General features: G+C 32.8%; 2 protein-coding genes across 2 annotated transcripts in view; one reads left to right on the forward strand and one right to left on the reverse strand.

Moving 5' to 3' along the window:
- eIF3a (eukaryotic translation initiation factor 3 subunit a) overlaps positions 1-4549 on the forward strand; it is a 28935-nt gene extending 24386 nt beyond the window's left edge. The window contains exon 18 of the mRNA XM_085950542.1: positions 2626-4549. Within this exon, the coding sequence (XP_085806668.1) occupies positions 2626-2666 (41 nt within the window). The 3' untranslated portion in view covers positions 2667-4549. The remainder of the gene's footprint in view (positions 1-2625) is intronic.
- A 1495-nt stretch (positions 4550-6044) lies between these two features.
- LOC147069786 (uncharacterized) lies at positions 6045-27804 on the reverse strand. The gene is made up of 7 exons (XM_085950517.1): positions 27412-27804; positions 27088-27170; positions 16491-16623; positions 15410-15616; positions 13385-13621; positions 8357-11648; positions 6045-7947 (listed from the first exon to the last, which is right to left on the reverse strand). The coding sequence occupies exons 2-6, from the start codon at positions 27098-27100 to the stop codon at positions 11027-11029; spliced, it is 1212 nt and encodes a 403-aa protein (XP_085806643.1). The 5' UTR covers positions 27101-27170; positions 27412-27804; the 3' UTR covers positions 6045-7947; positions 8357-11026.
- Positions 27805-27942: the final 138 nt, after the last annotated feature.

Here is a 27942-nt window from a genome sequence, read left to right on the forward strand (position 1 = left end):
AAAATTTAATATGCTCACAGCCTTGAAAAATTATAATTTCATTATACAGTAGAACCTCGATAATTCGAAAAACGATAATTCGAATTTCGCCGTTTTTCGAATTTTTCGTAAATTTTAACCCCCAAGAATCATTTTTCATACAAAAAGTTTGTTATAAATCGAAATTTTCGTTATTTCGTAATTCGAAATGGAATTTGGTCCCAAAGGCCATTTTTATCCATATAAATCGAAATAAATAATAGTAAAATACTTATTTTCTTGGAAAGTAATAAATTTAATGACTGCAATTAAGGGGGGACATGCTCGTCGAAGGTCAAAATTGAGTTTTTATTGTATTTTCAAACCATGATCCTGGACACTCCTTAAACATTGTAGATAATCTATTTATATAATTTTGAAGCCTTATTATCCTTTATAGTTATTTTAAACATTTGATGACTGCATAAAGTATTTTTGTTACATAAAATAGTATTCTTTTAAACCTCTCGCTCTAATGTTTTAGAATATAGTCATATTTCGGTACATAACTGTGCAGTGGTGTTAAGATTTTTTACATTTATTAATTTTTAAACGCATTTATTAAACCATTAGCATAATTTATTACGGGATAATTTTTGTAAAATATTCACGATAAAAAATTATATTGATAATCTCTGTGATCCCAAATTTGACAAGAATTAGGCATTTTATTATTCAAAAAATCGGCAAGATTAACACATTTGAAGATGATTCTAAAGATATTTATTATAAGCTATGTCTTTGACCATTCAAGTATGATAAACATCTTATGAGTAATGATTGCTTTATAATAATTATTGACCTAAGAATAAGGTAGTGTTTTTTTGAAATACGCCATTTCTTTTGTCATTCCCCAGTGGTTAAGCTACAACATACGGCCGTAGCCATAAATTGACAAACTATAATTGAAGTAGGGAGTAAAATAATATTAACGCGCGTGTTTGAACATGTACCGTTTAAAAAAAAAATAAAAAAAAAATCGGTTAGGTACATGTTCAAACACGCGCGTTAACATAATTTTACTCCCTACTTTAATTATAGTTTGTCAATTTATGGCTACGGCCGTATGTTGTAGCTTAACCACTGGGGAATGACAAAAGAAATGGCGTATTTTGAAAAAACACTACCTTATTCTTAGGTCAATAATTATTATAAAGCAATCATTATTCATAAGATGTTTATCACACTTAAATGTTCAAAGACATAGCTTATAATAAATATCTTTAGAATCATCTTCAAATGTGTTAATCTTGCCGAATTTTTGAATAATAAAATGCCTAATTCTTGTCAAATTTGGGATCACAGAGATTATCAATATAATTTTTCATCGTGAATATTTTACAAAAATTATCTCGTAATAAATTATACTAATGGTTTTATAAATGCGTTTAAAAATTAATAAATGTAAAAATCTTAACACCACTGCACAGTTATGTACCGAAATATGACTATATTCTAAAACATTAGAGCGAGAGGTTTAAAAGAATACTATTTTATGTAACAAAAATACTTTATGCAGTCATCAAATGTTAAAAATAACTATAAAGGATAATAAGGCTTCAAAGTTATGTAAATAGATTATCTACAACGTTTAAGGAGTGTCCAGGATCATGGTTTGAAAATACAATAAAAACTCAATTTTGACCTTCGACGAGCATGTCCCCCCTTAAGTAGGCAAACACCTGCAAATTTACTGATGGGAGGCAAAACCCAAAGTTGAAGTTGTGGAAAAACCCAAAAACTCCTAATGTACTATGACATATCCAAGCATCAATATTATTATTATTATTGCAGGGGATGTCAATCAAGGTACATTTACTTGTCATTCAAGTAAATTCAGAATCCATTATTTTATTAATGTGAAAAAAATGTTGTTTTACAAGGTAATCTTAGCACATGGCCACTAAATGGTTTTCAGTGAAAAAAAACATTTATTTACGAAATTTCGTAATTATTAAGTAACTAACTTGTGTCATTTTTTTATAACTGACAGAATTACGTTTTTAATATGTATTTTAATAAACAATGAGTTTCTTATCTTTTAAAATTTGAGTTGATAACAACTGAATGTTTAGATTAAACTGGCAATAATGAATACACAGTGACCCTTTGTTTGACAGGACTAGTTCACTAATTGACTTAATGAATTCACTTGACATTTTTATTACTGTTTATAGGATATTAAAGAATTTTATTTTAAATATAATACACACCTACATAGGTACCCGTTTTTACTGTGAATTTGTATGAATCTAGATTAGATTTTCGAAAGGAACAACATTCTTATTTAAGAATTTGTATTCTTGGTAGGTACCTATCTAACTGGATGTCTGATTACTCAGTAATTAGTGCTTAATTACAAAGTGTAAAAAACACATATTTCGAACTAGTTCACCATTGAATTACTTTTTTCACTGGTAAATACCACGAAACACTATTTTTCAATACTGCATCGTCTCCATACAAATTTACGAAATTTTTTTTTTTTTCGGAAAATTCGATTTATAGCGATTTTCGCTAATTCGAAATCAAATTTTCAGGGTCCCTTGGATTTCGAATTATCGAGGTTATACTGTAATACTTATTTGGCTTTGTTTTCTTCCGCAGCCCGAGACTCTGAAGAATGGCAGCCCGTCAAACGTCGTTAGAAACAGCACCCACGAAATAGTGACGTGTAACACACATTTCTTTTTTATATTCACAACGATGACTACAATATTTTATCAGGTCTATTGTAACTTAGCTGTCGTAAAATACCCTAATAACCATACTGTGGCTTGGATATTATTGACTCTTTATGACATTACATTATTTTAATAGTTTACCTTGTGTATCAAGTTTTCATCTAGGCTGTATGACATGAATCTTTTTAACATTACATTATGTGTATACATGTTGTTAGTGTGGTGGGTTCTCCGTCTCAAATTTGTAATTGATAGAATGGCGGACAATCGATTTTTGATAACTATATTGTTAAAAATCTTTCACACAAGATGGCGGGACCGTAGACGCTCCATCTGATGGGCAGTGCAATCTCAGGTGTGTAACAATACTGTCACCAGTGCGTACTTCGGATTGTCAATTAGATTGGAAGAAGGGGTACCGATAATTCGAATTATTAATCCTTTTTAAAACTCCATTACATAATATTTTACATGTTTAATACGTATTTTTAACTAAGAAAATCCGTGTTTTTAACGATTTTTGTTAATCAGTACGAAACCATGTTGATTTTATTCACTGATAATTCTTCAGATTCATAATAATTGCAAATCTACTTGGGTTAATTCTTAATTTTTGACTAGCGTCGAATAATAAAATAAAAATGCACAATTTCTTTACTACTGTTTTTATAGCATTGATAAATTAAGAATTGACTTGACTATTCATAATTATTATGAATCAGTTTAGTGTGATTGATTTTTTCGATGATGCGTGGTATTTATTTACAAATTGCGAGTGTTACTTGAAGATCCGTAGGAAAGATGAGCGTTGGTGCACCGTAAAGACGTCTTAATTCTTCGAGCCTGGTCGCAAATCCAGGATTACAGAAATTCAAGTCTCCCTCGCAATTTTCGCTGGCATAATTTCCATCTCTGATAGTTTGTTTATAATATAATCAATCAAAATTGCCATCCATCATTAATTCACATTGACTGTTCGGCAAATAGTCACAAAAGAAGTGGGTCATATTCTATTAAGAGTTTGAAAATCATCTTCCATATTTATTTGTCCATGTCTTGGACATAATGATTCTCGTACATTAATAAATTAACAAATGATTTCTTCAAGCACAAGGTAAACTTTAAAAAAAAACTTTTTTTATTTGTTGTATTTATTGGCACACAATAATTTTGGGAATTTTATTTTCGCTAGCTACAAACAATCATTTTAGTGCTCTTCACGATTACAATAATATTATACAGTCCTACAAACTTATCTAAAGAACGGTCAAAAATGGAACTATAGACGCCATTTTGAAAACGTCTTTCGAATGTCAGTTTCTGTCCAGTTGCAAGTCCTTGATTGGGTAGTTTTCGACAGTGGCTCCCCCCATCCATTCTTTAGATAAGTTTGTAGGTCCTGTACAAGTAGCATAAGATTTATATAGAATTTAAATTTAGAACAACAAAAGAATCCATAATATTCTTTATATTATAAAAATAAATAAATGTTAAGTTATGTTGCCTGAATTGAAATATGTCATTATGACCATAGACATGTTTAGTACCTATATTGATTTTTTTAAATGAAATATATCTCTAAATTAAGTATTGTTTGTCGAATTATTATAGAAATGATTTTACAATGTGTATTTCTTTTCTCTGAGACTACATTAATTTATACGGTGGGAGGTGTTCTCATTTTTTTTTGTATTAAAATTGCATTTTAAAAATATGAAATGTTAGTATTAACAAAACTATTGTTATATACAACTCGCGATGCTCTACTGTTGTTGTATGCCAACATATTTTATTCTGTAATCTTTGTATATTGAAATATCAGATGGAAATAAAGGCGTTTATGAATAAAAATATTTTGTTTTTCTTGATTATCCATGTTCCTGTCACTAGTCAGTCTTCTTGCTTTTTCCAAGGTCCTGCCAGTATCCATTTGCTTTTCTCCAAATATATCTGTGAATAATATTTAGCTCCTGCTTATTAATCGTTAAGTACGTTTTTTTTCCAAATGCATATAACTTGCAAGAAGTACAGTAGAACCCCGTTAATATAATGTCACCTTAGGTTACCCAGCACATTAAACTGCAAATATTTCAGTTAATATGCACTTCATCGTCTTCATATTTTGGCTATTTTTAGAATCATCAAGATTACCTACATCTTATTAAAATGTTAATATTTTCAAAATCGGTAGTATTATCCAGAAAATAAGATGATTGATAGATATCCATCAGATTTCATTTAATATCCGACCATGACCGATCTTAATAGGATCATATGGGCCTCCACAGAGTAGAGGTTTGTATTAACAGGTTTTGTTTTTTACAAGAAATGGATGTCGGCCACTTGCTCAACCTATTAGATCAGTGGTCGGCAAACTCGTTAGTCAAGAGAGCCAAATATCAACAGTACAACGATTGCGATTTCTTTGAAGAGCCAAATTTCTTCAACTTAAACTATAGATGTAGGTACACTGATTATTGACTTAATAAACTTTAATTAAAGTTTTAAGTCTTAATTAAACTATAGGTAGGTACATTGAAAAAAATTTGATGTCTTATTTAATAATGATCTTATTTATTGATAAAAATATAAGTCATAAATTCTCTTTAAATTAACAATTGCCTTCCATCTCCTTGAAAAGTTTGGGTAAGTCAGGATTGTATATTGTTGTTTTTAATTTTAGGCACGATTCCATGTTTTAATCAATAAGACGACCTTACTCTTGATAAGGTTCATGCTTGCAAAAGATTGTTCGCATGAATATGTAGAACCGGAAAGGGAAAGAACAGCAAACGATAGTTTTTTCAATAGGACATATGAGTCAAGAATACTATTCCAGGTGTTAAAAATCATCACGTCTTCCTTCTCCAGGTCTTTCAAAGAAGACTAGGTACTTGTGCTATGAACCATATTCATATTTGCTTTTCTCCAATATGTCTATATCAGCACAGAGACGTTCATTTTTTAAATTCAGCAGTTGCATTTCAAAATTTAAAAGTTGCCAATGTCAACATTAAAGGGAGAAATAAATAATTCTGTTACCGTAGATTAAGAGGTTTTTTTAACAAAGACTAACGTCGCTTTGCTGTTTCTGAATTCCTGAAACCTGGTGAGAAAAGCTTCCCTCATATTTTGTTTTGTTTATGTTTTGAAATAGCAAATGTCAAAATCAGAATTATTTTCGTAGCGATGTTTCAGCAGGCTTTGAATGAATCGAAGATTCTCTTTCTAAATCTTAAGCAAAAAGGAATATTTAATAACTTCTTCTAACTTCGAAAAAATGTGTTTCCTTCCCCCTGCAGTTTACGATTAAGCTAATTTAGATGAGACGTAACGTCTCCCATGAAATAGAATTTTTGGATCAACTGATTGTCCGTTACCATATTTCTGGATAGTGAACAAACACCCTTCTCAAGGAGAAATGCTTTAATATCTGTTAATAAGGAAGCGAATCGTTTTAAAACATTTTTCTCTTGATAACCAACGTACCCTGTTATGCAGCAGAAGATCTGCATACTAAACTAACTAAAAAAAAAATTGGCGATAATTAAGAGCTAACTTTGCAAATTTCTTTTGGAAATGTCTGCGCACAAAGCGCTTTTTGACGAATGATGCAATATGCTTATTTTTTTCTTTCAAAATAGTAACAAACCCTTTTCCTACACCGGTCATACTTATCGCCCTATCTGTTGAAATTGACACAATTTTATCGAGTGGAATATGACGTTTTTCCATGCACTCAATTACAGCATTTGCAATATCTGAGGCAAATATTTGAGGCCATAGTCCTAAAAGTTCTTCTTTATTACCTGTAGATGAAATAAATCGTACAAATTTGTCCTGTATCATTAATGTCACAAAACTCGTCAACTACTATTAATAAAGTTGAAACCAATTTAAGATCTTCGATATGCTGATTGGTTATAATCGGTGACATTTTGACTGATTTATCTTTCACTGTTTTAGTCCATACGTGGTCATTTGTGATAGAGCCACACTCAAGGGGCCAAAGAGCCACGTGTGGCTCGCGAGCCGCGGTTTGCCGACCACTGTATTAGGTCCATACTCTGATTTTAAAGATTTTTGAAAAAATAATTTCATTTACCTGTCACAAGTTATTATAAATGCACATTGTAAACAGAGTGTCGCATTTTATTACGAACAAAAGAGATGGATTTAAAAGTATATGCGACAAAGAAAGACATACTCAATTGTGAGAAAGAGATGAAAGTAAGAAGTGAGATCAAGATGCTACTTGTAGGCTGTATGAATGTATTGAAAAACTTAATAAGTTTTGATGTCTTTTTGATCATTTTGTAGATAAAACAATTAGTAAATAATGATGAAACCTTATTAGACTTATTTATGTTACCAAAATAAACATTTCCCTTTTACCTACTGTAATACTGTCAATCTCATACGGTAACCCAAGATCTACATCACCGAAACAGACAGTATTTTTTAGCATAGTAAGGGGAAGGTTAATATTTTAATAATAACACAATTAAATCTAAATATTCACTAAAATTTATATTGCGGATTTCTACTAATTCAATGAACGAACCATAATAGTCTCCACTGATGATAATCTGACAGTAATTATCGTATTGGGAATGGAATCAATGTTATAAAATTGCAATGAAAAATGTTTGTTTTGTTCATAATATGATTTTTTTAGATTATCAGTCCTATTGATTTAGAATTAATGAGGATTTACTGTACCGTAAACTATGCTAACGATGACAGAAAAAATAAAAAGTATTTTCTGCCATATACCTTAACAATGAACTTCACCGGGACATCATGACGCAGATTTGGCCGTCTGACAGCTTAGCTCTATCTGTCGGCATGCAGGGCTTTTGTCAATATGAAACCTGTGATTGATTCGGTCTGTCCATCAGGAGGGAGCTCTATCTCGCCCCCTCTGACCTTCGACCCAACCCAACACATGAATTTTTTGATGTGATTATGATCTATTCTCCGTTCACCCGCTGAATTAATAGGGAGGTGAGATGTATACAGGTTGTGGATTTATTAAAACCAAAAATATTTCATCAAATAAATTGCAATATATTTCTTGAAAGAGACACTGGAAAAATATCCTTTATACCGGGAATAGATTAGTTAGTATTATAATTATATTATAAAACAGCTGTTCTTATACATTGCTTTATACAAAATCAAATATTTGGCTATTTATAATGTATCTACCTTTTGAAATATTAATAAATTATTTACCAAGTTACTACAATATATCGAGGGTATACTGACAGAACGCATTATTTCAGTTTTTGCTGTTTTTCTGTTTTAAATGCCAAAATGTATACAATTTTACACTCTACGTCCTGGTAAAACGCACAAAGGCATAGGATATAATGGTGAGAAAATAGAAACAATATTAAATCATATTGTTATTTTTTTATTCTGATAGAAAACATGATAATGACCTAATGCGTTCTGCGTATACAAAATACAGGACTTGTAACATGTCGTATATTATGTTTGCCATAAAGGTTAGTCTTTATAATGTAGAAAAAATGTTTTTAAATCATAAAAAAATCTATGTGGGAGAACGCTTTGAAAAAAAAATTAAAGTCCTTTTTGCAATTATCTCAGAACTTGTTTTAATGAGATAATGCTTTCTGTCAGTATACCCTCGATATTTACCTACAATTATAGCAAAGAAAAATCAATTTTCTTTGACATTTTGTTTGTTTGACTTCTAGATCATTAATTTATTTCACCATTTACATTTTCTAATAATTCACCAATATGTTTGTTTGCAAAAAGAAAATATTTAACTCTATTATTTTTCTGTAGTACAGATCTATGGCAAGCCTTTTAGGTTATTGTGCCATGTAAAATCTACATATAAATATAACTATGCATGTAGACAAGCAGTTTTTAAAATAAACAATTTCAATCATATCACATAAAAAATTAAAATAACATAAAATTTATCAGACTCAAAAGGTTTAAACTGAAAGAATAATGGATCGAACAGTGAGAATACTAAAATAAAATAATTTTTGGAATGATTCCAAATAATCATTAGTAATAAATTAACACTGGTTAATTAAAATAATTAACATATTATAAAATATATCATTAAATCAATAAATAAAATTATATCATACTATAAAACATTGTAAATAAATAAATGTCACCATCGCATCTATTCTATCGTGTCCGGAAATTCGTACATATGCAGTTCCGCTGGATGTTGTATCGGAAATATATGGTCGTATATTAAAGACCGTCCAACCTCTTTGATTCATGTCTAAATAAAACACGGTTCTTGTTGGTTTACAGGAAGCCAGCGGCAAAAAATTATTGAAAATAGCCGATATACAGGATTATGTGTTATATCGACCATATCCGATCCTAATAAGACCATATGGGCCTCCACAGAGTGGAGGTTTTTGTATTAACAGATTTTTGTTTTTACGAGAAATAGATGTCAGCCACTTCCTCAACCTATTGGGTCCATACTCTGACTCTACACAAATTGAAAAACAATATGCGTACTTGCCAGACCCAGGATACGAACCTGCGACCCACGACATTATAGGCCGACGCTTAAGCCACATTAAAATGCTCCACGAACGAGTAATTTTTCCATCTCGGTCCGATAAGAAAGCTCACGGTGAAATGTAATACGAACAATTTACATGTAACCCTATTCTATACACAAGGCAGCTATCGGTGGTTATCGAGGGTTGTTTATCATATTTATGTATCGAGGTGGTTCCTCAAAAAGTGTCATGTTTTAACAGCATCTCTCTTGGCTGTGTTAACTTTTAAAGTGAGTTTTGACAGTTTAGACGGCTATCTTATTGTAACAATAATTATAATACCTCAATACATAAATATGATAAGCTGCCCTCGATAGCAGCTTTGTGTAGATGCGCATGATCTATTTCTTTTATCATCTGACGATGTTGAACTTACATTGAAAAATTAGGGATGCATTCCATAATTTTCCAAAACCCAATAATGAAACGACAAACAATTAAAAATTAAACTTGATGGACTCACACCAGTGACAAAGGGTGGAGGTAGGCTGTTAAGATCTAATATAAATACTGCACACTAAACTTTTTCAAACGTATTTGTTTACATTGAGCTAAGAATGCAAATTGCAGACGGTGTTGGTCAGTGTTTAAAAGCCAAAACATAATAAATAAAAAATATTCTTCTATTTATAAAATATCTAAAACCATGTAAGTATGTTTAATGATATAATTTCGTCACTGTTCTGGCAGAAAACACTAATTCGCAAAAATGACATATTGAGTTAGTACCAAAATGTTCCTTATTTCAAACTTTACCGTCTGGAAACCTTCTTAATAAATAAACAGTCTTTATTTTAAAGTCATCCTTTTTACGATTACTTAATAAACTCACATGATAGACCATTATTTCAAGCATTTTAACAACTTCAAAGTCAAATTACTCAAAACTAGTATTCTCCAGTTAGTGTGTTCTGCCAGAACAGAGACGATTTTATCTATTATGGTTTGGTTTAAGCAGGGTTTGATTTAATTTAAAAACTAACCAATACCATCTGCAATCTGTATTTTTAGTTCAATGAAAACAAATAAGTATGATTGCCGAAGAAAGTGAAGTGTCATTTCTGAGTAGAAATGTGCTCGACTAAGGTTGGGTAACACTATGTGTAAAAGATTTGATGCTCTTGCAGGACAAAGCGATTCACAGGTCTGCGATGAATGCAGTGCAGTTCAGTGCATTGCGCACATAGAGGTATGATGGTCAAAATTTGAGCGAAACAAAGTGGAGCTGCGATTTTCAGATGTCTTTGATAACACCGAAGGACTAAAATGTACCAAGACCCTCTATAATAGTCAGGCCGCGGCATGAAACTGAATTTCAATGATTGCTTATAATGCATTATGGAAATGATGATGGTTGCACATGTAAAATAAATGGTAATACGTTAATTATTAATATGAACGAAATATACAATCAAAGATTTTCAACTACTGCGAACAGGTTACCGCATTGCATTTATACTTAAGCAATAACTAAACACTACCATCAGAACTCGCAATTTAGTGCCGCAGCCTGACTAATAGACGGCCTTGGAAATGTGCCTTGGCATTGTGGATGACACGAAAACTCGGTAAAATCATATAGGTCTGAGAGGGTGTGAATAGTCGATTCTCACCCAAAGAAGAGGCGATATGACAGCAGTTCGCAGTGAAAGCCTCGGTAAAATAATATAAAAGCGTCTTTCGATTAATCTTAGATTTGTTAATAAATAAATCCACCCAATTTAGACTAGAAAACCCTCTAAGAAAAGTTCAATACTGCCGTATTGCCAACATTTCTTTATTCGTCTTCAATTCAGCGGCCATCGGTACGTCCTCGGCGAACATATTAACGTAGGAATGCCTAAAACCGAACCGCCAGAAACAGAGGAAGGGAAAATACTTCACCAAGAACCTTGTTACTACCATCTGATACTTATAATACGACCTTCCAAAGTTTGAAGACAAAGTTCTTTCAAATGTTCCAACCATTAAACGGAGAACAATTCTATTATACCTGCCGAGACTGTCATAGAATTCTTCTCCGAGTAATTTTTTACCGGTGACCAAATTATAACCGTCACCTTTACCGCCGTTCTGTACGATAACCTTTTCCACCCTGTTGTTGTTCTGATTCTCCATCTCCCTAATTTTGGCGGTTTCTTTTTCTTTTATTGTAAAATTGAAACCTTCCACACCCAACAGGCGGTAAATGAAGTACAGATAGGCGCCCTCTGTAATGAACGGGTTGATATAAGACATCCCTTCGATTAAGACGGACACCATGTAGAAGAAGTACTCTGGGGGGTTGACCATGCGGGGTTTGAAGACCTCACTGCTTACGATTTCGCAGAGCTTTATCGTCTCCTCGACCGAGGGCCTGCATAGATTATACCTGAAAATCAGAGCATTTTTAGCATTTCGGAATAAACAGTTATCGTTTAAAGGAGGGGTTCACAATTTTTTTCGTTAAGGCTATACCTCAGTTGAGGCATGGTCTAAAAAGATCGTGGCTAGGCGATGCGCGGATTGTGCAAATGACGCGTGCTGAACGATATAAAATTTGTCATATAAATCCAACATGCGTCCATTTAATGTTTTGTTTATTGTTCTATTAGTAACAACAATAATATACTCATTGGCATGTTTTCTTTTTCAAGTAAATGGGTAACGTTTTTTAGTCATCTTTACACGATTTATGAATTAATACCCCCGTCGCCATCACGAAATAAATTGACGTGTTCACAGCTCGACGTTCGCTCTCCGATTGCCAGCGAGTCCAAAATTTCATCGCACCTATAGTAGAAAATTATTTGCCGTTTCACTGAAGTACCGACTTAAAGCGTCGATGACATTGAATTACTTTACAAGCTGCTAGTCGCCGAGTTTAAAAGCGGGTGAGTCAGCTAGTGCGATTGTGATGATGACACACAAACCTTTCCACTCGCTCATAAGCCAACATGCAAGCGAGTTGAAACTGTCATTTTTGGTACTATTTGACAGGACGTATTGAGTAGTTTGTTTTTTTACCGGCAGGTTCGCCACTATCGCTCTACTGCGCAGACGCAGATCGGCCCACACGCCAGCGAGTAGTGAGTAAAGTAGCCCTTTGACAGTTCAGACTGTTAATTTTTTTACATAATTAACCGTCACAATACGTAAAATGATAAATGTGATATATTTATCACAATGAGCCTTTTTTTGATGTTAAGTGATATGTTAGAATAGGCCTGCAGGTGTTTATCATTAGACTCAAAGTGCGAAGTGTCCAGGTATGGCAAATGTACTCAGAAAGGTACTGTGGGTCCACAGTTGAAACGATAAGAAGATATAAGTAGTAACCGGAGTAAATGCAGATGTCAATGGCAGATATTGCCCTGCCCTCTACCGCCGTATTAAAAAATGAATAATATATAATCAAAGTGTGCGCGCCTCATTATGTATAACAGATAAATAATGCAGATGAGTTGAAAATGAATACAACCAATATTACAATAAAGGTGTCTATAAGATTATTGTCCTATTCTGCTAACGTGTTTGCATATTGTATTGTACAAATATACTGCCCGCCTGCAATGGTAAAGAGTCCACATATGAAGTCGTGGGTCGCTGGTTTGAATTCCGCCTCTGGCAAATTTACATGTCATTTTTAAATGTGTGTTTAGGATCCAGAGCGCGGACATATTAGATTTATCAAGTGGCCAACATCCATTTCTCATACAAAATAAGTCTGTTAAGAATCCTCATTACGAGGTGGCCAAGATCTACGTCCTAGGAGGATCATAATATGGGGCTCCACAGGGTGGAGGTTGTATTAACAGATTTTTGTTTTTACGAGAAATGGATATTAGCCACTTGCTTAACTTGTTCGGTCCTTACTCTGGGTCCAAACACAGGTTGAAAAAACAACATTTGGATTTGACAGTCCCTCGATTCGAACCTGGGACCCATGACATTACATGCCGACACGCTACCGCTCGGCTATCGTGGAGTAGTAATAAGCGTTTTAAGCAAATTGCAAATTTGCATTTATGTCTGACGTATTCTGCGAACGTGTCCACTTTAATATTGAGATTTTCTACGTAAAGAGTGCCCTGGTATAAGTTAATGGGTATTATTTGCATCACTCACTTATCCTCTATCCCAATCATGTACCCGATGGTCCTCCAAAAGTGAACAAGGCCTTCCAGGTCTTCGTCGGTGTTGAAATGCAGTCCGGTCATCTTAGGCTGAACGAGGCCCATCCCGAAGAAACCGAATTGCGTGAGAACTAGATCTCTCTGGGAGATGTGGCCAGTTCCTTTCTTCAGAGAGGATTTGCTAGCCCGTAGGTGACGCGTTCTTACTGTCAGAAGGGATCGCCATGATCTGAAATTAAAAAGAATTATCAAAAAAAAAAAAATATACGTGACCTCCACTAGTGGCAGAACATCATTTCTATAAGAGCATTGATGGCAAATCACCGAAGTCATGGTTTTTCCGCATTCTGGTTTGCATTAAACATGAGGGGATTTGTCAGTACTTGTTCATGCATATATATCGGTCGTACAAACAGTTTCAGGCTCATCAAAGAGCTTATAGAGTTTCTGGTAGCCATGTCGAAAGATGCTATCCTTGCAGATTGAGGAAAAGATTCTGCATTCAAACATCTGTAGCTTTTGGGAATCACCGTCAGTTAATGTCCACGCCTTTGATCCGTAGCACAATACTGGTCTCAACAATGTTTTATATATGCGCACTTTTGTATTTCTTGATAATCTGGAGGATTTAATGTGATTATTTGCGGACCTGTTTAATATAAAATTGATTTAAATACCAGACATACGCGAATTATTGAAAGACATTTTTCACTTTTTCACCTCATGTTGTGTAAACAGAAATAGTAAATATAGTTTTAGACAAAGTATGTAGGTTCTGATTATCTACACAAACAGCAACCAAAACCGAAATTAATAATTTACAAAATTTTTATATTAATAATGAATTTCTTTTATTTTGTTAACTGTCAATTCATGGTGGAACTGCATTGTATTGTCGTTTTTATTAAATAAAAACAACAATTAATAATGAATACAAATTAATCTCGGAATACTTGGGCCCGTCGTGTAATGAGTCCCGGGTTCGCATCTGGCAACAAAAAATTAGATGTAGTTTTTTAATGTCATCAGATGTAGTTTAAAGTGTTTGGACCCAGAGTATGGACCTAACAGGTTGAGCAAATGGTTAACATCAATTTCTCGTAAAAACAATAATTTAATCTGCTAATACAAACCCACACCCGTGGAGGTCCATATGGTCTTCTTAGGATCGGACATGGTTAAAAAAAAAAATTGGTGTGTGTACTTATGTACGCGCGTTAGAAGTAATACTTCTTTGGCGAAACAAAACAAAAACAAAACTTGTGATAACCTAGATTCTTCGACTAGCTCTTAATTATCTTGTTAAATTACACAGTCAAGAAAAAGGACCGCTTATTGGAACGCCGTTGGTTTATTTCTATACACCTTAAGTTATATTACTAAATTATATAATTATTTATCGTTGTTTTTATTTTTAACGAAACAACTCCCACTATGAAGCTTAATAGTTTGTTTACGTACGGAATTGCAAGCTATTGACAATAATAAATTCGCTGCCTAGGCAACGGAACAATTCTAAACTATAATATTATACTGTATAATCGTCACGATTGGAGTATCATACTGTGGCGTAAAGGCAGTGCGTTCGGCTGATAACCGAACAATCGGTGGTTCGAAATCCAATCGAGTGCGTTTATTTTTGTGTGAAAAAATAAATTATGTGTTACATGTCACACGCCAAAAATACACTCTGATCTGATTTTCCAAACGCGCCTAAAGAAGTATAACTTCAAAAAATACTTTTTCCAATGGCCTGCATTTACAATTTTATTACTGATAAAGTACATACACATTAAATAAAAAAGTTTATATTAAATTTCGATTTATATTTATATTGTGCAGTTTTTAATATTTTATGACACTACTAAACGCGGGAAGCAACATTGCCATGTTAAGCACTCTTTTGCTTTTCTATTATTCTACATAATTCTATGCATAACGTTGTTAAATAGTTAGTTTTATTTAACCTCAACAATACATGCATCAGGCCCTAAGATAAAGTCCCAAATTGACTTACTTGCTGCCCGGTTGTAAGTCTTCTTCGAACCAGCTGTGGACGTGATCAATGGTAGAGAGGTATCTTCGATACGCGCTGACGACAGTCGAAGACTTCTGCGTCTTCACCAGAATTACCAGAATACTCGGAATGGAAAGAACACACACCAGTCCAGTTAGCATTACGAGTAGTTGTGCATATACATTATCTTTGATGTATCTCTGACCCCTGAAATAAAAAATATCTATGTAATATCATTTTTAAAATATATTATACAGTCGAGCTCGGTTATTATGATCACGGATATATCACATTTTAGTTTATGATTTTCTCCATACGTTTTTTCACTTTTACAACGAGCTCCTTATCAGATATACCAAGCTAAAACATCGTCAAAAATTTTCTTAAAACTGTTAATGTGTCGATTGTTTAAAAACATTTTGACCCTAAGCAATGAAATCCGACTGGACAGGATGCCGCCGGGGTCGGATTACGTATATGACACTAGTCTAGGTGTCTAAGTACCTACCTAATTGGTTGTTTCGCCAGCAATATTGAAAAAGTATCCACGCATATGGTTGAAATTCCATGTAAAAAATCCAAGGTTTGTGAAGTCGGTAGGTACCTACCAGCGTTTATTACAATAAACAACTTCTTGCCATGCTTGTTTTGGGGAAAAATTCTAATTGTGTATTTTTGTTTGAATTGCGACTTTTTGTGTTATCTGACGACTCATTTAAAAATACCTATTCTCTGATATAACGAGTAATGCTTATAACGAACAAATTCAGTCGGTTCCATCTTCCTCGTAATAACCAAGTTCGACTGTATATGTAGTGAAATATAATATCAAGCGTAATATAATATTATGATTTCATTGAGTTTTTAAAGGAAATAGATGTCACTGCTGTATGACTATTTTGTCGTTGCTGTGGTTTCATAATGCTGTATCTAGTGTAAAGGAATGAAGCGGGGTTCAGGGGCTTTATTTAATATGTACTTGAAAATGTGAAGGGATTTGTAGTTCCGCATATAGCCGCTAAAAAGTCTAAATAGTATTACTACTCTCTCCCTTTGCAGGAATGTTGGTGAATTCATTTACCTTTGAAATTTCTCCAAATTGAACCAAGGTGGAAATTCTGATTGTAGGTCTGCGGGATCGCACTCATCGCAGGGCTCGTTCAGTGCCTTTTCGTTAAGTATCAGTTTCACATGCTCGTCGAACGGAAGTAGGTCTGAAACAGGCATAAGAAAATATACCAATTATAATCTACAGTGCTGATAGTGACATTACTATAAGTAAAAAAATAGTTATTAGAATATGCCGGTATTAGTTGGAGTTCTCACGAATGAAGTTGGATTGAGTCTACAATAGATTTCTTAAATTTTTATACTTATGGCGATACGGGTGCTTACCTAATAATTATTCTTATTAATTTAAATTCATATTACATAAGAACTCACTTCCTCTGTACTATATTGTCATATTAATTTGTAACCATCACATAATTTTTTATGTGTTTCATATCTACTTTTTATAATTATATCCCTAGATTATGGTGCATTGTGCAGTTGTAAACCCATAGAACTCTTTTTCTAAAGAAATATGTAATGCAATGCATAAATTTACCTTTGTTTACACGCAATCATCTATAGTTATTCTATTCATTAATAAAATATCACATTGCAAGATGAAGGCCAAACCATTTAATTAGCAACGTGTTTGAAATGTCTATTATAAAATAGTACATGGGTACTGTAAAAACCAGAAGTATACGTAGAATTATTACCATAACCGAGCTGCACTATGCATTAATCAGCGAATCGCAATGGCGAAGATTCCATACTAGGCGATTATTAAGATATTAACAACATATTGCATTATAAATTTGTCTGGATTTATCTATCTTAATCTCTTATTTGACCATGTCCACCAGTGGCGAAGGGTGACTTTTGGAAAGAGGTAGGCTGTGGAGATCAAAGAAAAAGAGCACACTTGTCAGGTATACTCACGGGAAATAAGACGATAATACGATATTACTACTGATGAATAGGTACACACTAATAAATGTCAACGTCACACTAAATCGATGAAATTTCAATAGCTCATTGACGATATAGAATTCAGCAATGAGTACAAATTATGTATTTTCCTATACCTACACGTAAAATACGCCTAAAAATGACTAACAACAGCCCAATATGACAAACAATTAAACAATAAAAATATATACTTATAAATTTAATGTTCTATGACTGAATTAAATGATAAACAATAATCACGAGATAAAATTATTAATTATTTTTAAAAATACTCTATCTTTATATGACGTGATTGAACAAATAGAAATGAATTTTTTAAATTATCGCATTATTAATTATTATTCCCGCATGTTGTTTTATTTAAGTATTGAAATTTAAATACTTTCTATCTATTTTTCTTAGAAGGTAGGCTTCAAATAATCGCCTACTATGGAGCCTTCGCCACTGATGCATATGGACACCACATATTAAGCCAGTAGCCAAAATCAATGACATTAAAAATTGAGAAGCACTTGCACAGTTACATGACTATTGGTTAATTTCGTCGTAATTTGGGTGGGGCGCAGGTGGCGGCTAAATTGGTAAAGCACATTTGCCACAATCCGATGGATGCAGATTCGAGTCCTGCGCGGCGACATATTTTCGACAATGATCCTGTATGTTTTTTTTAAACATTCGAGGTGGGCCCAATATTTTGTATCTTTGCCACAGCTGGAAGCATTGACTTTAGAGTTTGTGATTTCTCGACTTTTTTCATTTTCATTCAATAATACCGGTTTAGGATTCTCGAGAAATCGAGATTGTCACGAAATTACTCTCCTTGCCAATGTCATGGCTGAATAATATAAAAGACATAAGGCCTCCCACAGTCTTAATCAGGGGTTCACAAAGATTTAAATGTTAAATCTGTATTATTTTTTATTCTGAAAAGAAAAATTAAATGAATTTTAATGTTTTCCAAGATCCCTTTTCATGTAACTCGGACGCTGTTCCCGTGGCTATACCTCAGCTGAGGCATGGTCTAAAAAGATCGTGACTAGGCGATGCGCGGATTGTGCAAATGACGCGAGCCGAACGAAATATAATTTGTCATATAAATTCAACATGCGTCCTTTCAATGTTATGTTTATTATTATATTCGTAATAATAATAGTATATTCATTGACATGTTTTCTTTTTCAAGTACTTGCGGAACGTTTTTTAGTCATCTTTACACGATTTAAGAATATATTCCTCCGACGCCATCACAAAGCAAATTGACGTGCAAACAGGTCGACTATCGCTCTCCGAATGGCAACGCGGCCGAAATTTCGTTCCACATACAGTTGAAAATTATTTGCCGTTTCACTTATGTACGCTCTTAAGCTCTCAAAAGCATCTTATCATGATAAGAATATTTAATTGAATTCTACGAAGGAATTTCATTTGAGGTATATCCAAATATAGTTAAACATGCTCAACAAAATAAATGGCATCTTTATTTGGAAGTATCTATATTTGTGAAAAAAACATTTTCTACAATGAGCATTAATAAATCAAATTTAAAATCACAATTAATAGTCAACCATATTATCGCATCTGTTTTACGTACTTATTCACACCACAAAATTTGAGCCTAGATTGCAGGATTTAGTTTCAAACAAACAATTATTGCATTAATCACAATGAATACGTGTATTAAATAAGGCTCTAAGTACCAAAAAGTAGTATTGCCTGTAGTTACAAAATACCGAGTCATTGCAGTAAAATTTCATGAACCAGAACTTTTGAAAAATGTAGTTTTACAGTGTGAAGCAATCACGGCAGCTTCTATAATTTTAGGTATTAAGAACTCGCAAGTGTCAACACACCATCGTCAGCTATTTTATATTGAATGCCGTTGACCACTGCAGTGCTACTTACACCATTATAAATAAAACACGCCAACGGACTTACAACGTCGACAGGTTTAATTATTTTGCTGTATTTTTTTGACTTGCTTGAGGCACTTAGACTATAGTTGAAGTTATTGGCGTTGGTATGTAGAACATTTTTCTATAAAAATGTCAGTTTTTATGTTTTTGGTACTTAGCGCCATGGTGAAAAAATTTAAATAATATTTTTTATACTTAATAATAAGAGTAATAATAATATATTATATTTACTTAACAATATAAGTTTACACAATGAATTTATTTTTTAATTTTTTTGCCTTATGTTTTTTAAGAACAAAATATTTTTGATTTCAAAATTTCCCTTTGACAAAAAAGTTTGTGAACCCCTGGTCTAAATGGATGGCTTTGATGATTTCCTTCCTTCATCACTTAACCCTTTGAACTCCATAATATAAATATTTTTTCAAAAATTATTTATCTATCACATGAAATCTTGTTTATTTATATCGAATCAAGTTTCTCTATCAAAAATATCAGGTACCTACTTACGACGTAAAGTGGTATTTTTTTGTGGACAGAACCAGGGCTTTGTACCGTTTTTTTTTTTCGTTCCGGTTCAAGTAAAAATATACCTATATTATATCGGCTCAGTTCCGGTTTTCGTTCCGAAAAAAATAACGGGTTTTCCAGTTCAGCTCCGAGTGATTAATTTTTACGCCTACGACAACTGAAGTGGGAGTAAGACCATGTTAACGTGTGTGTTCGAATATGTACCGAACCGAAAAAAACGATATTTTTTTTTCGATTCGGATCCGGTTTTCGTCCCGACAAAAATAACGGTTTTCCGGTTTTCAGTTTTCGGTTCAGTTTCGATTCGAAACCCTGCAGAAAACTTCCAACTGTTCACGGTTTGTATGGAAATTAATGGATAATACAATTCTAAATAATAATTGTATAAAAAATATTTTAATTAAATATGTTTATTATTTAATGAATAAGATTATAGTATCAGCGCTCGAAATCGAACATTTTACGAACCGGAGCGCTCGATAATTTTACAAAAATATTAACATAGTTAAATAATTAATATATGTGTATTTATAAAAATAAGTGTGTTCGATTTTTTATTATAATATGGCATATCTCGCTCAGACTGTCAAATAAATATTTCCACGAGGCGGAGCGATATTTTTATAGAATTTATGAACCGGAACGGCGCTCCGGTGCGTTCTGTATAGTATTCTTTATTGAACATAAATGATTCAGACTAGGGACCGATAATAATTAATAGTGGAGGGAGCTAGGGGAGGCTTTCATCCAGCAGTGGATCGACCACGGCTGATGATGATGATAATGATGACTAACATTTTATCAAGATATTTTGTCCAATAGGTACCTACATAATAATAATGTTTTAGAGATGTTCCGAAAGGCTTTTTAAACTTGTAATATGAATTATATTAACGGTGTTCTTATCTCAGTGTGGCCATATAAAATAACTGTCAGTGCCCAAAAGAGATCCTGCAATGAGAAAATATGATGTCCAGCTAATTTATTTATTAGCTTAGTATGTAATTTACATTTTCAGCATCACTATCATAATATACCAACACTGTAAACAAACTCAATCTGCAGCACCTTTGGATAAAACATGTTAAGTGGTCTCAACTCAACTCATTAATAATATAAGTGCTCAGCTTGGTACATATTATAATTTCCGAAATCGTATTTTCTCTATATACAGTAGATTAGTAGAACCTTCATTCATGGCCCCCACAAGGGGGGGGGGCTGACAGGGCACTAGCCTACAGGCCCTGGCTCAGGGGGGGGCCCGGCGTGACGGGTCAATCAGATATTTAAGATAAACACACATCACAAATTTGTTCTAATAGTAGGTAAAAAAAGTCGCCGGCGGCGCTATTTCACAAGGGAAAATTTTACATTTAAAAAATGAAGTCGTTAGATGCATTTTTATTGTTTTGCGTCGATACTTGACAACTACATAATTCAAGTAGATGTATTAATAGATGATACAAAAATCCCTAAAAATAAACCGAAGGCCCTTACTTTTACCTCTAACACAATTTTGAAAACGCTTCTGTTGTGCGTCACACATGCCATTAAATTTAGCGATAGGTAGGGGGGCCCGCCAAAGATCCTGGCCGGGAGGCCCGTTTTAGGATGTGGGGGGCATGCCTCCATTATTCGGACTAATTGGGGATGAACAAATCCGAACAGCAACCACTGGAAGAACTGTGGCACTCATAAATTGGTGCAACCAACTAGGGCACCGTTTCTCAACCTATGGGTCGCGACCAAAAATTGGGTCGATTGGTATATTTAGTGGGTCGCGAAGTATATAGAAAATAATATTCTGGCAACACTGTTTGACGTTGAGATTTCACGCGATCGCAGTGGTCGAAACTAATCAATTTCCGGATTTTATGCTTTGAGTGTAATTAAATCAAAATATCGAAAAAATAGACTGCAGTCAGAAGAAGACTCAAGATGCAGCCTGTCTGATATAACACCAAACTTTGATGACCTCTCAAAGCTTATCTAAAGCCAAGGTTAACGTTAATGTTGTTTACCAAAACTGTATTCAGTATTATTAAAATAAAATGAATTTTTGTCAGTTCGTGTTATTTTATTTATTTTATCTTGGGTCGCGAACCAAAATTTTGCAGATCAAAAAGGCGAAGAAACGCTGATCTAGGGCGTCGAATACTGTCTGAAATACAAGACAGCGCGGAGGACACAAAGGTACACTAACGATCCTAATAATAATGACCGTTAAGCCACGCGCATTTGATAATCACATGTGGAATCGCAATAACTCGTAGGTAATCGCCCTTAGGTGAACTTACTTGCCACTTATTCATCGCTAGACAGTGTGAAGTGTCTGGGTATGAGGAATGTACCCGGTTATTAGAATTACCTAGTATTCCGCGATTTCTTTTATTTTGTTAACTGTCAATGCATGGTGGAACTGCATTGTATTGTTGTTTTTATTTAATAAAACGCAATTTTTTTATAGTACTCAGTGGGACACCACTGAGGCGGACGAAACCGGTCCTAATATATTAATTAAAAGTGGAATAAGTACTATAAAAAAAATGCGTTTTATTAAATAAAAACAACAATAGTATTCCGCGGTTGAGACGCGGAAAAGTTATATAAGTAGTAAGCGGAGCAGGCCTCGAAATGGACCGAAGCGCAGTTCCGGTCTATGAAATCCCCGACAGTACCTATCGCACCGTCTCGTGGAAAAAGTCTGATCTATGTATGTCATATACCTACTTAATAAAAAATCTAACTATATTAATATAAAAAAAAACATGTATAAAATACGACAGATATGTTAATATTTTCGGAAAATTATCGAGCGCTCCGGTTCATAAAATTCTCCATTTCGACCGCTGAAGCCGGGTAAACACCGCCACCCTGTGCGCACACACCCCTTCCGGCACATCAGAATTCAATAATAATAAAAAAATGGATAGTTTTTCAAAATGAACCCTCCCGAACCATTTTTCTGTGCGTGTCTGACGGATAATCGAAAAACAATTAAGAATACAATCTATTACTTTCGGAATAAACATTTTTCACAAAAATTGTAGAAAGTTTTAATCTTATTTATTATATTAGGTACATATATTTTAAATCGTTCATTTTATTCATACGAAACTGATGATCATAATATTATTATAGAAATAAATAATTACAAGATAAAAAGAACTTTTTATATACAACGTTTTTAAATTTTCTGTTGAATTATTATGCTCAATATGCTCAAACTTGTACTTCATAATTATGAAGTAAATAAAAAACAAACAAACAAACAAACAAATATAGAATACTGAAAGGTCATTTTGACATTTTATTTTAATTTCCATAGTAACGCACGTATACATTAATAATTTAGTTGCTAGGACCAACCCCTTAGCAACCAATAATAGTCTTTTACTTGTAACGATTTTTTATGAAATAACTTTCCATACAAAACAGAATTAACTGAAAATGGATTCAATTCTGCTTAAAGATGGCTAAAAGTATTAAAAGAATGCATTGGCATCGTGTTCTGATATATTATAAAAGTTTAAAATGTCTAGCTAGTCGGGAAGTTAGTTAAAAATCGATTTCAAGATTTGTACCGGACAAACAAGAATACGAGCTAATAAAAACGGTGTAAAAAAATAATCGAGGTTCTTCTGTATACATTTTGTCGCTGGTCCATTGGTACAAGGTCGCGCAACCAGAGTTGAGGCGCATTAAGGAAAACACAGACGCCTGTAAAAGAATACTGTATTCTTCAGAAATTCACCAATACACACAATCTTTCGTATCTGTGTCGCACCAACTCTGGCTGAGATTTTTGCAGCCATGATTTATTCTGGATTGGAACCGTTTCCTCGTGTCAAGCCTATCAGGCACCATTAGCGACGGGTGCAAGATTAGTAAATGCGCTCCCTAAAGACATAGAGCGGAATGCAGAAACATTTGTCATAACTAAAATTTCCTTAGCAGAAAACACTATGCAGAAACACTGTCCTTAGTTAAGATCATTTTTATTGAAAATAATACCATATTTAAAAATTCTCATTAGGTAAATTAGGTAAATTATTTTATAATCGTTAAACGATGACAAAAATATGACAACTGCATTTTATAAATGCAATAACTATAAATACATATTAATATTTAATTATAATACTCTAATGTTTCCGTTATAAGTCATTATACGTGATTCCACAGGCACCACAAGATTTTTTTTTAACATGGTAACACTAGCATCAAGTGTCATTCTTCATCTGGTATTTTGTATTTCTGCGGGCTGGCGTATAAAAATAAAATAATATTCTGCAAGTACATGCCAAACGAATTAACACTATCAATATCCATATTGAGATACATTGTCAAATGAATTTGAGTGTATGGACTGTGTTATAGACATGTGAATTTATTTTGACAGCAGCTGTCAGTGGTAAATGGTAATACAGAAGGGGGCGTGTTCATAACAAAAGTAGTCTATGGTTAAGGATTCCTTAACTCTATACTCAGGATTGTCTATAGTTAAGTCATGCTTTTCGGCGACTTATCCTTAGGAACGAAATCTTAGATTGTGCATTCCGCTCATAGACATTTTCAGTGATGTACTTTGCATTTTGTTTTTGAAACTTTATTTTTCTGTGCAAAATTGTATGTTTTTTGTTTTCAAAATTTTATTTTTCTGTGTTAAATTGTACTTAAGTATGTTTTGATTTAATTTGTTTTTCTGTTATTATTATATTCTATATTGAAATATTTGTTATAATGTCAATCTCATGTTGTGTACGTCTTGAATTTAGATTTGTTATGTCCACAATGTTTTATATAAATAAATAATAATGACTGTATTTTTTTGTATCGAAAGATATAACTTAAGGGGGCACATTTTTTGAAATACGCCATTTCTTTTGGTATTCCCCAGTGGTTAAGCTACAACATACGGCCGTAGCCATAAATTGACAAACTATAATTAAAGTAGGGAGTAAAATTATGTTAACGCGCGTGTTTGAACATGTACCTAACCGAATTTTTTTTTATTTTTTTTTAAACGGTACATGTTCGAACACGCGCATCAATATAATTTTACTCCCTACTTCAATTATAGTTTGTCAATTTATGGCTACGGCCGTATGTTGTAGCTTAACCACAGGGGAATGACAAAAGAAATGGCGTATTTCAAAAAAACACTACCTTATTCTTAGGTCAATAATTATTATAAAGCAATCATTAGTCATAAGATGTTTATCACACTTGAATGGTCAAAGACATAGCTTATAATAAGTATCTTTAGAATCATCTTCAAATGTGTTAATCTTGCCGATCTTTTGAATAATAAAATGCCTAATTCTTGTCAAATTTGGGATCACAGAGATTATCAGTATAATTTTTTATCGTGAATATTTTACAATGGTTTTATAAATGCGTTTAAAAATTAATAAATGTAAAAAATCTTAACACCACTGCACAGTTAGGTATGTACCGAAATATGACTATATTCTAAAACATTAGAACGAGAGGTTTAAAAGAATACTATTTTATGTAACAAAAATACTTTATGCAGTCATCAAATGTTTAAAATAACTATAAAGGATAATAAGGCTTCAAAATTATATAAATAGATTATCTACAACGTTTAAGGAGTGTCCAGGATCATGGTTTGAAAATACAATAAAAACTCAATTTTGACCTACGACGAGCACGTGGGCCGTTAATAAAGCACACACAATTTACTCAATAACAATAATCAGAATCAAAGATTTCGTTTACGTATTTTCAACATGGCCGACCTGTTGATATTGTCTAAATAAGAGGACGAAACCGGTCATGACCGTTATTAAATTATGTGGATCACATAGAATGTAGTTAATTTTATCTAATTTTGTTAATATTTTGCGGTAACTTTGTATAGTTTTTAATTTTTTTATACTCTCATTAAGGTAGAGGGGTATATAGTGTTAATAATTTCAGATATTTTACATGGTTTTTTTTTTTAAATATATTAATTTACTTATAGGGAATCTCAATTATGTAGGTGGGTGCATATTTATTAATTAATTACCTACATTTTTACGCGAAACTACGTACCTAAGTACTAAAATATGAATACATATAACCATACAAATACCTAGGGGCCCGGGCTCAGGAAGGGCCCGGCGTGGCGAATCGACCAGATAAGTGATTTAAACACACATCAAAAATTCTCTCGAATGCAAAAAAAAGATGAATTCAAATAAACAGAAAACACTAAATCAACTGTCAAACAACACTATCTACAAAAGTGCAACTTTACAGGAGAGCCAAAAATCGTTATTTTAGATTCTTGTAACTCAATAAGGGAAATGTTTATTTAAAACCTAATGTTAATATTTTATAATTTATTGTGTATTGTACCTACATTTATCTTGCTTATGATGATGTTCAGATTTATAGGGATAGTTTTTAAAAATATGAAAATAAGGGTAACTTATGTAGTTAGCGTTAAACTTTACTTACGATTTAATAAGAAATTAGAAAAGATTGACATAACGTTGTTTGATCTGACTTTAAGCACTCGAAATATGGGTACACATTAATTTTACCGCGTACACCACTTGGAAAACGCTACTGTAAAGCGTCACACAGCCTTTATCTTTAGCGATAGGTAGGGGGCCCTTCAAAGATCCTACCCTGGGGGCCCGCTTCAGGATGTGGGGGCCATGCATATAACTCATATAAGTACACTATTTTTTTTAATATACAATAATGTAAACAAGGGAGATTTTTTTTGTTGATAATTTACAATTTCAACTGTATTAATTAATAAATAGATATGTATCTGAAAACATTAAAAGATTATTTTTTTTACAATTTACAATTGTAAAAAAATGTAATGAAACGTGAATTCGTTGCAGGGTCACATCTTATTATTATTACTTTTTATTTTATGGTCAGATTTATTATTAAAATTTAGTCAACTAAGTTTTCAATTTTTTGATGTTTAGATTTTTGAATAATTCATCGTTTTAATATTTTTTATATTTATTTAAAAAAAATCGATTTTTATAAAAATATAAATGTGTATAACTTGAAATTCATTTTAGACTGTATTCCTTGTATAGACACTCATGTATCCACATTTACCAACTATTCCTTTTTTAAAAAATGGTTCTATTTTTGAACACCATAATATAATTCATCTTTACATAATATTATTTTTTACGTTTGATTAATCCGATTATAGTGATGTGTACTTGCCTTTTTCATCCATGGTGTTTAATTTACGTAGTTTTTCTTGTCATTGAGGTATTTTTTCACATGAAACAATATACGCAGGGAACCTAAAAATCACAACATTTTATTAAAACAAAATTTTTGACAGCACGTAACGATTTTTCATAATCTTTCACCACTTTCACTGCTACAAAAATAGCTCGAAATGCATTGTGCATCGTTATACTGTAACACACATTAATTATCGAGTGGTATTGTTTATTTTTTATAATTATATTAGTAGAAGACTGGTTGGTACTTCTTCGAAAAGAGAAATTTTACTATGTAGGTTAGCGAGGTAATATTTACTTTCGCTGACAGTCGAGTTCACGTTACTCGCGGCATAGCTATCGCATACCATTTCATTTCACTTTCATCTCAGACACATTGCTGCGGCTAAACCGGTTTTTTAAATCATTCATTGTTATATCGTATTTTTCACATGTTTCATAACTATGCAAACGCATAATATGAGTATTTTATAATCGAATTCGTGCCAGATTTGATCGGCCGATATCTGTTACGTCAGTTTTCATCGGATATCCTTTTCTAATGTTGCCAGTCGTTTTGTTTACTTTTTATTTCCCTAAAAGTATGACATAATGACAGAATTGAATCACCCAAACCCAAAACATTAATTAACGGTAATAAGTTTTGTAGTTAAAATATTATTACTAGAAATTTTGAAAATATAAACAATTTTCTACGTTATTAAGATAATTTATTTCAATAAAACATTTTTATCTCTGATAGATCGGTACTTATAAAAAAAAAATACATTTTAAATTATTCTAATATTTTTATATTATTTTGACGCTAAAAATGTTTATTATTTGATGT

Source organism: Rhyacophila brunnea, unplaced genomic scaffold, assembly GCF_057557595.1.
Source record: "Rhyacophila brunnea isolate RB1 unplaced genomic scaffold, BYU_Rbru_1.0 scaffold_23, whole genome shotgun sequence".
Lineage (NCBI taxonomy): Eukaryota > Metazoa > Arthropoda > Insecta > Trichoptera > Rhyacophilidae > Rhyacophila > Rhyacophila brunnea.